Below are 17,629 nucleotides of genomic sequence, written 5' to 3' on the forward strand. Positions count from 1 at the left end.
TAGTGTTGCTTTTCCCTCCAAGGCATGTGTGCGTCACACACCTGGCCAGTGGCATTGCTGAGCCCCAGAGCCTCCATGTGATACATGCTGCGGTGCAGCTGGGTCCAGGCAGCCCATAAGTGTCAGGTACCTTCAGCCATGCTGGGCTGAGGATGCTCGGGCCCCTCTGAAGATCCGAGGGAGGGCTCTGCCTGTGTCATTGTGTGTGTGTGTGTATGCACTGAGGGTGTGAAACCAGAGGTGCATGAGTAATCCCTTCTTTTCTTCTAAAGCTGTTTGACCACATCGTTTCCTGCATCTCTGACTTCCTGGACTACATGGGCATCAAGGGCCCTAAAATGCCTCTGGGCTTCACATTTTCGTTTCCCTGCAAGCAGACGAGCTTAGATGCGGTGAGTCTCTTTTTTTCCAGGCCTCAGACATCGGGCAGTGCTGACCAACTCTTGGCCAGTGTGGGTCAGCTCTTGAAACCTCCTCCAGACAGTGGGTCACCCCTTAATTCTGGACAATTTAGCTGTCACAGAGGGTTGACCCAGCTCTTAAACACCATACCCTCCAAAACATCTTCAGACTCTTCTCTACTCTTCTTTTATCATTTAAAGCATTCACCTCTTCTGGGAAGGCTTCTGGGCCTCCAGGCAACAAGAATCTCACCCTCCTCAGCATTCCCTTTTTCTTCAATGTTGCCTGGTTGTAGCACTTTTTACCCAGTTTTAGTGCTGTCCTGTGTCTGTCTTTTCTTCAATGTCATTTGATCCTTGAGCCAAGGATCTGTGTTCCCCACAGGCCCTAGCCCAGTGTGCTAGCAGAAAAGATGCTTAATAAATGTTTATTCAGTAAATGGAATGACACAGAGTTCAAGGTCAAGGCCTGAGCACCTGCTGAGGACTGAGAACTGGGCAGGCAGTTCCTGCCCCCAGGGAGGCCCCAGTCTAGTGGAGCATCCCCGCCCTTAGACCAGCAGCTCCAGTGGCACGCTTAGGGGTCCTGGTGGGGCAGGGGGACAGTCCATGTGAAAGGAGCTGGCTGTGCAGAGTCGTGCAGGCAGGACCCGTCCTGTTGTTGCGGGTGCCTGCGTTTTCCCAAGTAGGGGTATGGCCAGGGAGGAAGCCGTGGTGCTGGCATCACATCACATGGGTCTTAGGCCAGGGTTTGCAGCAGTTGAGATTGGCAGTTGAGAAGCTGGGTAGGGCCACCTGCCTCTGGAAGCCAGTTAATCCAGTCACAGTGCTGACTCGGGGCTTTTTCCCTCATAAAGGCTTTGAGATCTCTACAGGTGGATCCATGTAAACTTGGTTTTGGCAGTTTTTAAGGGTGATTTGTTAAAGGTCTGGTGGTTTTTAAAAGCAGTTCACTTGTACCATCATCATAGTGAGTACACAGCTAGCAGGTTATATAAACTATAGTCCAGTCAAGCCTAAAGCTGACTTTAGGTCGTAACAGAGTTACTAAAAGTTTGCATTTCTCCACTTCTGTTTTTGGCAAACTGTTCTTCAGGGGAACTAGTTGGTTATACCACGGGCAGCACCGTTAACTTTCTATGCCTCAGTTTCTCCGTTTGTGAAGTGGGGCTCATAAACCAGACCGCTGTGAGAACTGTGAGAGGGGGCAGGCCTGGGAGGACTCTTCATATTCTACTTGTCTGTGCCTCAGATGTTCCAGCATCATCTCACTGTGCTGTCTTAGCAGGTGTTTACTCTGGAAGGAGGGAGTGGCATTTTGTGTTCTGCCTGGAAGGATTAATGACAAGACTCTGCGGTGCCCTTCTTGTTGCAGGGTATCTTAATCACCTGGACCAAAGGTTTTAAGGCAACCGACTGCGTGGGGCACGATGTAGCAACCTTACTTCGGGAGGCGATAAAAAGGAGAGAGGTAACTGTTAAAAGGATGTTTTAAAAAATCTTGACTACTTTTTTCAGGTTATGTTTTGATTTTTTGGCTGCACCACATAGCGTGTGGGATCTTATTTCCCCAAAAGCAGGGATTGAACCCTCGGCCCTTGCATTGGAAGCTCGGAGTCTTAACCACTGAACTGCTCCTTTCCTCAGATTATAAAAATTGTACTTTCTTAGGAATTCTTTGGTGACCCAGTGGTTAGGACTCCACAGTTCCACTGCAGGGGGCACAGGTTTGATACCTGGTTGCAGAATTAAGATCCCACCAGCCACTCTACAAGGAAGGTTGTACTTGTGTGTTGTATAGAATTCAGTCGATACAGAAGTATGTGACAAGGGTACTAACATTCCTCCCAACTGATGGCAATAAAAGATCAGAACAGTTTCATGTTATTAAGGGATAGTTTAAGAAATGGCTTTCCTCTAGCTTGAAAAAGGGAAAAGCAGCTCCTGACTGCGGGGCCCAGCCTGGCACTGTCGCGGGGCACAGCCCCCATCACAGCCCTCCTGCGACAGTGATGCAATCAGATGAGATGGAAGCAGTCCATCATCACAGCAGAACTTGGCAGACACTCGGAGATGGCCCTGCCTCCTGACAGCACCCAGTCCAGAGCCAAACCCCACTTCTTGGCATCCTCCCTAAAACCACCAGCACAGGCTCAAATCCTATATTTGTGCTTTCTAACACATTCTGAATCACCCCATGGGATGTGTTTGCCTGTGTTGCAGCCACCCAGCCGGGAAGCCCAGCTTTATCCACTGTGGGTGTGTTTCTGTGGGTGTGGTCTTTGGCTGGAGGACATTGACAAAATGTAAAATGAAAAATTAGCTCCTTAGTTAATGAGGGAATCAGTAAGAAGTTAAAAAAAAAAAAGTCCATTCAAGTCTCTCCAGTTCAGAAGAGCAGATAAAATACACAGGCAGTTAGGAAGGCTGAAATGAATGGGCACAAAGAGGAGCCGGTTGTTCCTAGAAGAATATGCTAGACAACAGTTAATGTTTCATTGAAAAGAAATCTGATGACTCATTTTGCCCATTTCACAAAATCTTAGTGTTCTTCCAATGTACTTTCCATGTGTATACAAATATACACATATTTTAAAAATGGGAGTCATTCCATATATACTATATTACAGCTGTTTGGTTTTTTTTTTCCATTTAATATGAAACCAGGAGTCTTTCATGTTACTACATTGAGGCCAACCTCACTCACTTTCTTGGCTGCATGGGATTCCAGGGTTTGCCTGAATAGGGCCTTCCATAGCCCCCTTTGATCGACATTCCAGTTGTTTCTCCAGGCTCTCCTGAGTCACGGAGAAAATACGCTTGTATGTGCCTTTGTGTACTTGCTTGTCTGGACAGATTCTGAGACATGGATTTGGTATTTCCATCACGCCCTCTGAAAGCTATCATTTTTACCTGCCAAGACAAAGAGCTGCGTGGCCATTACCCCTTGGCTTTTCTCCGTTCCACCTTGCCCTCTGGGCTGCCTAGTACTCAGTGCCATCTATGAAATGGGTAGAATGCATCCTTTCTTCAGAGTTCAAGCTTCAGATGCACCTTTAATAGCAGATGTTTAGTGAAGGAGCATCTCATTACCTTTTGCAGGCTGGTAAGGAAACAGTTTCAGATGACGCACCAGTGGCTTTCTGACTGGCATGCAGCAGAGTGAACCTGCAGACCTCAAGCTGAGCAGTGCGTGTCCTTCCCCTAAAGCTAAACCTGTTTTTTTCTTTCAAAGGAATTTGACCTGGACGTGGTGGCTGTGGTCAACGACACAGTGGGCACCATGATGACCTGTGCTTACGAGGAGCCCACCTGCGAGGTTGGACTCATCGTAGGTGGGTGTCCTGGAAGGTCTTTTTCTGCGGCAGGGAAGGCTGGGTTTTCCTGTTTCGTGGGGCCTGAGTCAACATCTCAGTGCTCGGTGGGTGGCATCGTACGTCTGTCAGCACTGTCCCCTTACACCTCCGGAGTTGCTTTGTGGACTGAGGCTGCAGGGCTCTCCAGAGGTTTCCCCTCCTAACACCCACCCCACGAGGCTGTGAACTGACCACGAGCAGATTGTCAGAAACTGAACTTTCCGGGACTGAGGCTCCTGGTGGCTCTGATGGCCCCAGTGGACAGGGTGGGAGTGCCTGGAGCCGGCCTGGTCAGCAGGGCAACTCAGAGGGCTTGTATGGAGGGACCTGGGCAGGTGTTGCAGGGCCAGGTCTATGGCTGGGAAGGAAGCAGAGCCTGCTCTTTTCCTGACTGTAGAGAAGGGCCAGAGGGCAGTCTGGATGCCATTTGGCCTTTAGCAGCAGTGGCCCGCCAGCTGCTGAAGAGGGAGGCACGTTACTGAGCCAAAACCTGGGTCCACCCACCCAGTAAAGCCAATCTACTGGCACTGGGATATGGTGAAGGAAAAACCACTTTTTTTTTTTTAATAGAAAAAGAGGTAGTTTATTCGCATAGGATAAAGGTACAGCATTTACTGTAAGGCGCCATACAAGGAATCCAGGACAGTCAGTGCTCAAAAAGTCTGAACTTCCCAGTTGGTTTCAGCAAAGCCATTTTAAAGGGGGTTTGGTCCCTGGGTTGGGAAGATCCTCTGAAGGAGGGCATGGCAACCCACTCCAGGATTCTTGCCTGGAGAATCCCATGGACAGATGAGCCTGGTGGGCTACAGTTCATGGGGTCCCAAAGAAGGCCAGGTGAGGGAGGGAGTCCCAGAATGTGATCAGCTTGTGCACAGTTCTGACTGGTTGATGGTGAGGCAGCAGGGTGGTGTCACAGGGCTTAACATTATCAGTCTTTAGGCTCCAGCAGGCCTGTGGGCTGTGTGCCCAAGGTCAGCAAGTAGCTAGTATCTTCCATTTGGTAGGGGTTTTAGCATCTGTAAAACAACTCAGGAAACGTCCTTCAGACGTATTATCTAGGCACTTCAGAGAGGCGCTAAAGCAGACAGTGTGGGGGAAGGGTCTGTCCAGGGAAGGCCCCATGGGGTCCTGCTTGGTTATAGGCAGAAAGATTATCGTTTAGCTTTTCAGGTTGTTCCTTTATAATCCAAATAAGGGTCTGGGCCTTGAGAGCACAGAATTCCAGAAGCATCTTGATTTAGGTTGCAAGAAAACCATTTGTCTAGCTGATCCTGCTCCTAGTCTCAGGAATGCTGAGAAAAGGCCCAGTTTCTTAGTCAACACCTATAGACCCTCCCTGGGCAGAGAGGGTCCCTGCTACATAGACCTGGGCGACTGGGAGAAGGCCCAAGCAGGCTGCCTTCCTGGTCTTTTATTAATCCCCTTTTGGCTTCAGTGGAGATTTAAAAGACTGAGGAGCGGCTCCAGGGGAAGGTTGGTTGAGGCCTGACTTTGGGGCGCTTTGTTTCTTTCTTTTGCAAAGCTTGCTTTCTCTTCCTGGTCCCTTCCCCTGTCTGCTTATGAATGGCCTTAGGTGTGAAATGAAAAGCTAGAGTGACTCAGCTCTTTCTCTGCTTCCGGCCTGAGTCAGACCCACTGATGTGGGGGCAGGGGTGTGGGGGAGGTGTAGAAGGGGTTCTGCTGCCTTCAAAGTCCCTCTTTTGCCATCAGTTGATCTCTGAGCAGAACTCCCCCAGCAAGAAGTATGGTTTGCATATTTTGGTTTTCTTTGTACCCCTTCCATTTCAGGGCCTCTTCTCTCAATTTTACCCTCTGGGTAAAAGGGAACTGAGAAAGCAAAAGTAATCCAGTGATGTTAATCCAAAACTGGGTTGGCTTCTTGGTGGGCATCAAGCCAAAAGACACAACCAAACCAAAGATCAGAAGGAGAACATTGGGGATCTTTCCCAAAGCAGTGTCTCCTAAGACAGAAAAATTGGGGAAGTTTTAAGCTAAGGGTATTTGCATATTCATGAAATACCTTGGGCTTGGGCAGAGGAGAATTCAGTATAGAGTTGGGGCAAAGGTTGACAGAGTCCAGGCTTCATTTGATTTAAGTCCTGAGGGTCAGAAAGATCAACATCATCATCCCTTCAGTCAGTTCAGTTGCTCAGTCATGTCCAACTCTTTGCAACCCCTTGGACTGCAGCACACCAGGCTTCCCTGTCCTTCACTATCTCTCTCTCGGAGATTGCTCAAACTCATGTCTATCAAGTTGGGGATGCCATCCAGCCATCTCAATCTTTGTTGTCCCCTTCTCCTCCTGCCTTCAATCTTTCCCAGCATCAGGATCTTTTCTACTGAGTCAGTTCTTTGCATCAAGTGGCCAAAGTACTGGAGCTTCAGCTTCAGCATCAGTCCCTCCAATGAATACTCAGGACTGATTTCCTTTAGGATTGACTGGTTTGATCTCCTTGCAGTCCCAGGGACTCTCAAAAGTCTTCTCCAACAGCACAGTTCAAAAGCATTAATTCTTTGGCGCTCAGCTTTCTTTATGATCCAACTCTCACATCCATACATGACGATCTGGCAGTTAAGTGCCTGAGGGGGGTTTAAAGTCTGCAAAACAGCTCAGGAAAGTGCTTCAGGCTAATCTTTAACATGAAACAGAACTAGGAATCTTTACAACTGATTTATTATTTTTGCTATTGTTACTTCTCTTGCCTGATAATAATTTGTTCTTTGTCCCTTAAGATCATTATCACTGAGACCTGTTGAAGAGCAAGAATTGTGGCCAAACTTAGATCACAAAATTCATTAGGCCAAAATGGCTTCACTAATGTCAAGAAAGTCATGCCTGTTTGTCTTTTTCTGGGGATGCCTACCCTATCTGCTTATAGTTACACAGTCAGAAGCATCTGCAAATTCTACTTAAGTTTCTTTAAAGGGCATAAAACAACCTGAGCCCACTTGTCTACTTGGTAGGGGTGTCTTTGTGTCCCTTAATGATGTTGAAAATCCATCTACCTCTGCATCCCACCCAGGGTGGGTCCATGGTGCTCTAGGGCCTTGTGACTCTTGTATGTGGTCCACGGACCAGCAACATAAGCATCACCTGAGAGCGTTTAGAAATGCAAGGTCTTGGGACTCACCCTTCACCTCCTGAATCAGGAAATCCATCTTAACAACTCCTCAGGGGATTCCGGTATATAGAAAAATATCTATGTGAGGGACTACTTGGTTGGTTGGTTGGTTTTTAAATTTCCCATTCATTCGCTGAGACAAAGCCAACAACCACAAGTTTGCTATCTGGCAATTAAAACTGTTATGAAAGTTTTAGAACACTTCCTCCCAGCATCTGTACCTAAATCCTCCTGGATGAGAACAGCAAACAGTTTGGGTTCCAACCCTAGTCCTTAAGGGGCCACACTCTGAGTAGCCCTGCCCTGGGTGATCGATCAGGGATGGAAATCAGAGGCTCCTGACTCCCTGGAATCCATTTGTCAGACTGTGTGTATACAGTGTGTGGTTACACCTTGGGAAATGTCCCTTTTCTCAGGAGTGTGTGTGTGCTAAGTTGATTCAGTCATGTCCAACTCTTTGCCAGGCTCCTCTGTCCATGGGATTCTCCAGGCAAGAATACTGGGATGGGTTGCCATTTCCTCCTCCAGGAGATCTTCCTGACCCAGAGATCAAACCCGTATCTTTTATGTCTCCTGCATTGACAGGAGGGTTCTTTACCACTAGTACTACCAGTTCCCGGGCCAGGGATCGAACCCCAGCCCCCTGCGCTGGGAGCACAGAATCTTAGCCTCCCTGGACCACCAGGGAAGTTCCTTTCTCAGGAGAATCATCAGAATTTCAAAGAGATCTGTGATAACAAAATGGTGAGGAACCATTGCTTTAGAAATACACCCTGGACATGCTCAGGACGCTGTCCTTCGGTGATCTAACCACAGGCCTCATTGTAGAACACACAGGAGAGTTTATCCAGGCAGAGTCCATGACCAAGTTTGATAAGAAAAGATATATGGATATATGTGGCTAGATAGTAGACAACCCCTCCATGTATTAATAGTATTTTATATATGCATGCGTGCTAAGTCGCTTCAGTTGTGTCCTACTCTTTGCGACCCCGTGGACTGTTGCCTGCCAGGCTTCTCTGCCTAAGGGATTCTCCGGGCAAGAATATTGGAGTGGATTGCCATGCCCTCCTCCAGGGTATCTTTCTGACTGATCTGCTGCTTTGGCAGGCAGGCTCTTTACCCCTGGGAAGCCCAATTTTTTATATATTTATATATATAGTGTGTGTGTGTGTTTGTATCTGTGGCCAGTGTGTTGGGGGGATGGGGGAAGAGAAATGGAGAAATACCCTTTCAATCTGAATGCTGCATAAACCTCCACCACTTTTAAGATGCATCCCTTTGCTCTAACACCATCTTGTATTAAAGTAAGCATAGCCCTGCTTGGTGGAGAAGGAAATGGCAACCCACTCCAGTACTCTTGCCTGGAAAATCCCATGGATGGAGGAGCCTGGTAGGCTATGGTCTATGGGGTTGCTAAGAGTCGAACACGACTGAACGACTTCACTTTCACTTTTCACTTTCATGCATTGGGGAAGGAAATGGCAACCCATTCCAGTATTCTTGCCTGGAGAATCCCAGGGATGGGGGAGCCTGGTGGGGTGCTGTCTATGGGGTTGGTCGCACAGAGTTGGACACGACTGAAGTGACTTAGCAGCAGCAGCAGCAAGTGAACATATGAAGTGAACAGGTGAACATATGAGGCTGTTAGTATTGGTGCCTTGGTATAAAGTGAGTTAATCAAATGCTCTGGGCAGTTTTCACTCTAACTTTCCCGCTATATTTTGAGATTTTCCTGGAAGACATAGGGAAAGTAAATGTTCATCTCAGAAGCGTGCCTCGGTGGAGCCCCAGGCCTAGTTGCAATCCCCCTCCCCACTAAGCATGGTGACATGGCCATTCATTCCCCACTTTATGTATTTCAGGGACTGGCAGCAATGCCTGCTACATGGAGGAAATGAAAAACGTCGAGACGCTAGAAGGAAACCAGGGACAAATGTGTATCAACATGGAGTGGGGTGCCTTTGGGGACAACGGGTGTCTGGATGATATCAGAACAATCTATGACAAACTGGTGGATGAGTTTTCTCTAAACTCTGGGAAGCAAAGGTAATTTCATCTGGCAGAGGAGACAGGATGGTGGGGGGGGGGGGGGGGGTGGCGCGGGCGGTGGGCAGGGCACGTGGCTGTGTTTCTGCCTGTGTTTATTTTTTGGCCGAGTCATGTAGCGTGTGGGATCTTAGTTCTCTGACTAGGGATTGAACCTGGGCCCCCTGCAGTAAAAGCGTGGAGTCCTAACCACTGGACTGCCAGGGAAGTCCCCTGCCTGTTACAGTGGAAGAAGTTTCTAGTGGGAGGGGGCTTTGCACAGAACCTGGAGACTGTGGTCCCTCAGGTTAACTCCTGACCTTTTCTTTTGGCCCAAAGAGAACAGAGAGCTTAGGGGTGGCGGCAGCATGTGGTACGAGATGGCCCGGGTTGATGTTCTGTCCAGGTGCCTCCTCTGGGTACAGGGTGGCGGTGGTCACACCATCCTCTCAGTGGCCATGTTAATTCTGGAATATTCTGGTCTTTCTGTTGCTCTATGTTTCCTCCCCATAGACTAGTAGAAACCTCTTGGTCAGCAGGCTGTTCCCTTGCTTAGTGGAAGCAGAACACACTTGACTTGCAGTTGTTAATGGGCAAGGGAAGTTAGGATGTTGCCAGTGGGGGTGGGGGTGGGAGTGGGGGGCTCCAGGTCAGGGGTGAGGCTTAGGCCTGCCGCTGTTTAGCCTTCCCACAGCAGACCTCTTGCAACACCTAGAGGCTATTTGGAGCTTTGCAGCTTGGGTTTCAGGGACCCTCCCCAAGATGGCAGTGTTCCCCCTTCCCAGCAAAGAGACAAATGATCTCTTGTCTCAGGCTCCCAGGGATCAGGCCATCCTCTGCCACAGCCAAGATGGGGTGGTCTAAGTCACGTCCCCAGGAGCAGAACGAAGAGCTGGGGTAGAACCTCTCAAACCTAAGTGGCAGATCGGCTAACCTCAAGATTTATGTCTTTTCCAAATACCACCTATGCTGCATGTTTTTCTTTAAATCAGCTTGTATTCTTGAGTTTAATGAGGGAGGAAAAAACCAGTATTACCATAAAATGGATATAGTGAAGAAGAGCGTTATTTCAGTCCTACCTACTGTGCCCACCAAACGCTCTACAGGAAGACCCTCTTTGTTAAAAGGGAGATCTGTAGGGGTTGGAAGGGGTTAGAGCCATATCAGCACCAAAATGTTCCACACCAAGGAGATGTCTCATTGATGGACTGAGAAAGACTAGGTGAGAATTGATGATAGGTGTGCTATTTCTTAGTTTTTTTTTTCCTGTGGGGTACCCCAGAGCTTCTGGAGTATCCAGATTCCAGGGGAGCCTCCCCAGCTTAGGGACCCTGAGATGGGGTGTGTGCATGGAAGCAGTTAAACCCCTTGTCATTTCGTGAGGCCCCTGGACATGGAGAGGGCAGGAATTAGAAGCCCCAAGAAGAGGTGGCCCCCAGGGGTGTGGTGGCCGCCTGGGGCCCCCAGCCTGGGTGGCTCTGTCGCTCTGTGGGTGCTTGACCAGCCAGCACCCTGGGTTGTGGCAACACCTTCCAAAAATCTAGTGGAAACATTCCCCGTGTCGTCTTATCCCTTTAAGCTGTTTGCTAGTTCTACAGTTAGGTATTGAGCACTTGACTGAGAGCAGCACTGTGTTGTGCTGGGCCCTGGGACACAAACCTGAGCAAGATACTCACGCTCTGTCCCCTCGAGGCTTTCACTGCAGGGATGCCGAGAGGCGGAGGGCCCCTGTGTGTTGGAAAGAAGGGAGGGTGCCTGGAAGCTGAGACAGGCAGGTGAACCATGGGGAGGGCAGACCCCTTGGAGCAGTGATGGTTGAACTGAGAGCTAGGAGCTTGAGTGGGATTTCACCAGGCAAAGGCAGGGAGTCGGGTGAGGAAGAGGATGATCCAGCCATGAAACAGCGCTGGTGGTAGGTATCGTGTCTGATCCTGGGAGGGTTGGGGATTCCTCAGCACTTCCCGGTCTTGCACTTTGCCTCTGCCAGGGAGCACAGGGCTGGGTGCGTGGGGTGGTGATGCCCGTGAGGCACGGGAAGGTGCCCATGGTTACTGCGAGACCAGAGGCCTCCTAGAAATCCTCCAGCCTCCCTCCTCTCGTTCCAGATATGAGAAGATGATCAGCGGTATGTACTTGGGTGAGATTGTCCGCAACATCTTGATCGACTTCGCCAAGAGGGGCTTCCTCTTCCGGGGGCAGATCTCTGAGCCGCTGAAAACCCGGGGCCTCTTTCAGACCAAGTATCTCTCTCAGATCGAGAGGTGAGTTGGCAGGGCCTTCAAGTCACAGGTGGACCTGGCCCTGGGGCTGTGATGGGGTTGGTAGGCAATCTAGGGGACATTTTGGCCATTTGTGAGGGTTTTCTTATTCTCTGGAGTAGTATACCCTGAGCAGTTGCATGTTGAAGTTCCATAATTTTACTATAAATCATTCCCTTTTATTAATTCTGTATGTTAGGGCATTATATTGATTTGTTTGAAATAGTCCTGTGTGTAAGTAGGTTACATTTCAGGATAGGAAAGGTGCATCACAGATACTTGAGTTGAAGGAGCATCGAGTCCAAAAGAGCCAAGCGCCACTGGTCTGACCTCACCCTCTTCTCCTCTGAAAGGCAGCTGGGGATGCAGGGCTCACCACCCACAGTGTCCCAGCGAGCTGCTTCTGTCTTCCTTCTGTTTTTCTCACATGGAGTGAATGTTTCATCTCTACCATCTCCATCTTGCACAGTGTACTGTGGGAGAAAGTAGGAAAGTGCTCAGCAAAAGCACTTGTGCAGAAGCCTCCTACATTTTAGGATGGCCATGATAGCGGCACTGGGCCAGGGCCTGCTCCTCACTGTCCCCCAAGCCTGGGTCTGTAACCTGCAGGTGAAACCCACTGCCCACCAGAATCCATGCAGTAAAGTGCTCACTGCTGTAGACAGCCACCCCGAGGCCCCGACCTTGGAGGTCTTGAGCACCCAGAGTGGTGGCATTTCACAGCCTCAGGGGAGGGAGGGGCCTTGATAGGGAACCAAGTTTCCCACTTCCTTCTCTCTTCATTCGCAGTTCACCCACGAGCCAAGTGTGGAAAATAGCAGCCAGATAAGGAGAAGAAAATATCAGTGAATATTTCTTGTTAATACTTTTTTACCATGGTGAAGTGAAAGTCGCTCAGTCGAGTCTGACTCTTTGTGACCCCATGGACTTCTTTACGACTTCTATCCGTCCATGGCATTCTCCAGGCCAGACTACTAGAGTGGGTAGCTGTTCCCTTCTCCAGGGGACTTCCCAACCCAGGGATCAAACCCAGGTGTCCTGCATTGCAGGCAGATTCTTTACCAGCTGAGACACAAGGGAAGCCCTTTTTATTGTGGTAGATACACATAACGTTAACTTTATCATTGTGACCATTTTGGAAGCGGACAGTTCAGTGGCATTAAATACATTCACTTTGTTGTTCGACCATCAGCACCATCCATCTCCAGAACTTTTTCATCTTCCCAAACTGAAATTCCGTACCCATTAAATACTAACTCTCCATATCCCCCTCCCCCAGCCCCTGGCAACCACTGTTCTACCTTTTGTGTCTATGACTTTGACCTCTCTAGTGACTTCATGTAAGTGGAATCATACAGCATCTGTCCTTTCACATCTGGCTTACTGCACTTAGCACAGTATCTTTAAGGTTCATCCATGTTGTAGCATGTGTCAGAATTTCCTTTTTTAAGGCTGAATAATTCCTTGTATTATATACACCACATTTTGCTTATCCATTCATCCATTCATGGACACTTGGGTTGCTTACACTTTTTGGCTGTTGTGCATAATGCTGCTATGAACATGAGTGTGCAAATACACAATCACGTCCCAGCTTGCGATTCTTTTGGGTGTATACTCAGAAGTGGAATTGTCGGATCACATAATTATTTTATTTATTTATTTGGAGGAACTGCTATACTCTTCCACAGTGGCTGTACCATTTTACATCCCACCAACTGTATATACAAGGGCTCCAACTTTATATCCTCGCCAACACTATTTATTTTCTGTTTTTATTTTTCTTTTAATAATAGCCATCTTGATGGGTGTGAAGTGCTGGGGAAGGTCTTTTCAAGTGTCATATCAAAGGGAGAAATAACAAAGAGAAAATTGCAAATTTTAGCTGCATGGTTTCTGTAAGTTAAAAACAATATCAATCATCAAGCTTAAAAGACAAAACAGCAAACCAAAGAAAACATTTGCATTCTATATGAGAAGATACAGAGCATGGCATGGTGGGTGAGAGCTTTGGTAGTTTGGTCCTGAGACCTGGTTTGACCTGGCTGTGAGCTCTGGGTGAGTTAATCTCTTCCAGCCTCAATTGCCACATTTTTAAAATGGGAACAATCAAATGTGGATCAGTTGGCTGTTAGGAGGAGGAATGAAGTGATATATGTAAACACCTGTCACATAGCGAGTCCTCAAAAAAGGCTCACTGCTCTTGTCACTGTTGTTGTCATCGTCCTTGCTTCATTGTCAACTCTTTCAATCTCATGAGGAGACAAATATCCCAGGAGACCAAGCATCAACTTTCAGAAAGGCACTTGGCTTCTGGGTCAAAAGCCCTTTGACTCAGAAATGTATCCTAAAGAAAAAATCTGAGTTGCACACAAAGACTTATAAACAGGAATGTCACTGGAGGGTTACTTTATAGTAGCAAAAAATTTCAAGTTAAATTTCTCTAAATAAATTATGGTCATTTCCAGAATGGAATACTATGGCAGCCTTTTTCAATCCTGGTCTTGGATAAGGAGGTAGGAACTCCCTCAGATACATGAAGAAAAGAGCAAGAAAGAAAACCATATATAAAGGGCAAGCCCACAACATTATTAATCAACTATGTGAAAGTCGCTCAGTCATGTCTGACCTTTTGTGACCCCATGGACTATCCAGTCCATGGAATTCTCCAGGCCAGAATGCTGGAGTGGGTAGCCTTTCCCTTCTCCAGGGGATCTTCCCAATCCAGGGATTGAACCCAGGTTTCTTGCATTGCGGGTGGATTCTTTACCAGCTGAGCCACAAAGGAAGCCCATTAATCAACTATACTCCAGTATAAAATAAAAATTTAAACATAAATAAATGACAAGCCTATTTCCATATCAGAACAAACGCAGTTTAATGATATTCAAGAAAAAGAGATTGGAAGGAAATACATTTAAACCCTAAAAGTGTTTTCCCCAGTGTTGGGGTTGTAGATAGTTTTAATTTTCCAATTTTAACTTTTCTAGAGTTGCCAGTTTTTCGACAACTTGTAATACTTTGAGGGTCATTTAAAAAAATATAATTTTGAAGGGAAGAGAAAACCCCCTGACCCTTTTCGTGGATAAGCTCGGTGATTTGGGGCTGGCCCCTGCTGCTCTCCGGCGGGTTCCCTTTCATCTGGCCTCCTGGCTTTCGTCCCCCACAGCGACCGATTAGCGCTGCTGCAGGTCCGGGCCATCCTCCAGCAGCTGGGCCTGAATAGCACGTGCGACGACAGTATCCTCGTGAAGACCGTGTGCGGGGTGGTGTCCAAGAGGGCGGCGCAGCTGTGTGGCGCAGGCATGGCCGCCGTGGTGGATAAGATCCGCGAAAACAGGGGGCTGGACCGCCTCAACGTGACTGTGGGCGTGGACGGGACGCTCTACAAGCTTCATCCGCAGTGAGTGCGGCTTCCACTGGGGTGCGCGCGTGGGCGAGGCCCCTTTTGGTTCTGGGACACCAGGATGTGACTTCCCACCGCCCAGTAAAATTCCTCACCAGGAACACAGCCGGCCTGCAGGCTGTGCGGTCAGGGCGGGGCTTGTTTGGCACGAGGAAGGGACGCAGAGAGAAGTGGCTTAACTTGGCCAGCTCACCCTGTGGTCCTGACATTTCCTGCTTGCTGCTCCTCCCCGGCCCCTTGTATCCTGGGCGGGGAGCAGGAAAGCAGGTAAGGGTGGGCACAGGCTTACCCATCAGCCTGGTGGAGAAGCAATTTTTTAGAAGTGGGGAGAGGGAGTGAAGGAAAGGGAGAGGACCCACTGTCTTGTTAACCTGCTACATCAGATTCTGTCAAGAGCCTTGGAAGGCAGAAGCAATCGTGGCCCTGGGCTTTTGGACCATGGAGGCGGGTGGGATCAACCTCCTTTTGGCCCGGAGTCCCACATCCCATGCTGGAGGAGAAGGGGTGGGCCCTTCTGCTCTTTGACCTGCCGCATGTCTCAAAGCTGGGCTCTTACGAATGGAGTGACCTTATTATTGTCGAAACAGAGGTACTTTGGCCAGTCGAAAGAGGGCTACTAACAATTACACTGGGACTGTTCCCAAGTAAACCAGCTATAATGTTACTCTACTTGAAAGCAGGCCTACCCAACTCAGCATGGACATTGCCTGCCTACCTCACGGCCGTGCCTGCCTACCTCACGGCCGTGGCTTGGGATGGAACAGGCTGTCCGGCTCCATCCCCACCTGTTTATTCACCTTCGTCACTGTCCTTGTTGTCACTGTGTTTATTTAGAGCTAGTCTTTGGAGCCCAACATGGACAGGCTTGGGTTTAATCCTGACAGCACCCTTTATAAGCTGTGCTCAGCTGATTCATCTCTGTCAAGTCTCCTCTTCTTTGCAGGATAATAACCACTGGCAGACTGGACATTACGTATATAAAGTGTGGGACACCTAGCAGATACTCAGCAGAGGGCAAGCAGTATTACCTCTAGGAGCCCCGCTGCCCTGAGCTTTCTCACCTGGCCATATCTCATTTGCAGCACAAAATGCAAGAACCCAGTGTCGTCTCTCATTTAGAGATTATGCTTCACTTGGGGGCAGAAAAGAAGGCTCCCGTCCGCTTCAGGTGCTGATGGGCTGGGGTCTCAGAGGGCTGCAAGCTAGGGATGGGTGATGTTTGTTTCCATGAAGCCTGCTGAGCTGAACAGCTGACCCGGCCTGGCCCGCCTCAGTGGTCCACGCCCAGGTCTCGGCACCCCCTTCTTGGATTTCGGTCCTCTAGGATCCTCAGGCTCTGAGGATGGGAGCGGTCTGAGTGTGTTACTCATGCCATTGCCCTCAGAAGCTGTCCAGAGGAGCTCGTTTTGGATTCTCCTTGTCTCCCTGCTGCAAATTGTAATCAGATTGGCCGTAAACCCGCTTTCCTCCTAGCCATTCTCAATAAGTCTCCGCTGCTTCAGAGCAGCCCCACCCCTCTCACTTCCCTCCTTCCCTCCTCGCTTCCCTCCTTCCCTTTGACTGCTTCAGCATCTTCAGGTGGGTCCGGCATCTCTCCTATTCCTCTACCAACCCATCTCTATTTTTTGTCCTTTTCAGCTTCTCCAGAATCATGCACCAAACCGTGAAGGAACTGTCACCAAAGTGTAATGTGTCCTTCCTCTTATCTGAAGACGGCAGCGGCAAGGGAGCCGCCCTCATCACAGCGGTGGGCGTTCGGCTCCGGCAAGAAATGAGCAGCTAAGAGTCCTGACCCCCAGCCTGCTGCCCTTCCAGCACTTCTCTCTTCAAGCAGCGACCCCTTATTTTGCCCAGCGAGCTGTGCTGGGAGACGCCGGCGCCAGAGCCCGCCTGCACCACCGCAGGGAGGAAACCAGAAGCCCACTAAACGGCGCGTAACGTAGGGTACAAAATAGAGTGTGTGCTGTTGATAATCTCCCTGCCCTCCAGGTCTCTCCTCACCTGCCCTGCCACTCTGCATGATTTGATTTCAACCCGTCGTACGTTCCCCACGTGTGAAGTTTAGTGGCGTCCGTTTCTAATTTATGCATTCGTCCAACAGTTATTTATTGGCCCAAGATGAAAAGTCACACCATCTGACAGGCCTTAAAGGCCTCCGCTGCCCGTCCCTGGGGACCCATCCCCCATGTGCAATGTATTATCACCAGCAGACACTGCCGGGACTTCTCCTCCCCTGGGTGCAGCGGCCGCCGCTTCCTCCCAGCCCCGCACCCACTGCTGTCTGGTGTCCCATCTGGGCATGGCAATGCCACCGAATTGTGTGTCCGTGGAACTGGTCACAGCCACGTTGTGACAGTCTTGCTTTCTGTCTGTCTTGGGGAGGGGAGGTGGGCAGTCCTGCGGGAAAGTGTCTTGTCTCCATTCGGGTAAAAGGAACCAATCAAGAAACAGTACGCTCATTGGAATTACCCATCGCTTTTGTGAGCCATGTTGTATGACCTAGTAAACTTTGTACCAATTCAAAGACCCGAGTGACGCTTAATGACTGGGGAGCAGGGAGGATGTTGGGGGATGTGGCAAAAACCAAACCCTGGGGGGTTTTGTGGCCTTCTGGGTCGGAAGTTTGAAAGGAGGGCTGTGTTCTTTAGCCCACAGCCTTCTCTTGGCTCAAGGACTTCTGTGCTCTCCCCGTGTCTTCTAGCACCTGCCCTCCAGGCTCCCTGCTGCAGCCCCAGGGGCCTGCCTTGGGGAGGGATTCCTGTACCCCCGCCTTGACCCCTTCCAGAAGGTAAAGGCCTCTGTCTTCCAACAGCCTGCCTTCCTCACCCGTAGCTGGAACAAAGTAGAAGCTTGGCTTGCAGGGGCTGTTTGGGTTTCCCGAGAGGACGGGGCAACACTGGCCCCCGCCGCTCCCGCTGTTCCCGAGCAAGTCCTGCCTTCATCATCCTGTCCGCCAACTCCAGGCCAACAGATGAAGAGACCCCCTGCCCTGAGTAGATGAAGCCTTGCAGCAGCCCTGGGTAGCAGGGTTGTGGTGCTCTCCCCCCGCCGCCCCCCG

At 49.5% G+C, this 17,629-nt stretch overlaps 1 protein-coding gene across 2 annotated transcripts in view; it reads left to right on the forward strand.

Annotated features, from left to right (window-relative positions):
* Positions 1 to 17,095, forward strand: part of HK1 (hexokinase 1) — a 72,627-nt gene extending 55,532 nt beyond the window's left edge. For both annotated transcript variants that reach the window (XM_061161696.1, XM_061161695.1), the window contains exons 12-18: positions 273 to 392; positions 1,777 to 1,872; positions 3,637 to 3,736; positions 8,745 to 8,928; positions 11,013 to 11,168; positions 14,335 to 14,568; positions 16,210 to 17,095. In XM_061161696.1, the coding sequence (XP_061017679.1) occupies positions 273 to 392; positions 1,777 to 1,872; positions 3,637 to 3,736; positions 8,745 to 8,928; positions 11,013 to 11,168; positions 14,335 to 14,568; positions 16,210 to 16,354 (1,035 nt within the window). In that variant the 3' untranslated portion in view covers positions 16,355 to 17,095. The remainder of the gene's footprint in view (positions 1 to 272; positions 393 to 1,776; positions 1,873 to 3,636; positions 3,737 to 8,744; positions 8,929 to 11,012; positions 11,169 to 14,334; positions 14,569 to 16,209) is intronic.
* Positions 17,096 to 17,629: the final 534 nt, after the last annotated feature.

This window comes from Dama dama, chromosome 15 (genome assembly GCF_033118175.1).
Source record: "Dama dama isolate Ldn47 chromosome 15, ASM3311817v1, whole genome shotgun sequence".
Classification (NCBI taxonomy): Eukaryota; Metazoa; Chordata; class Mammalia; order Artiodactyla; family Cervidae; genus Dama; species Dama dama.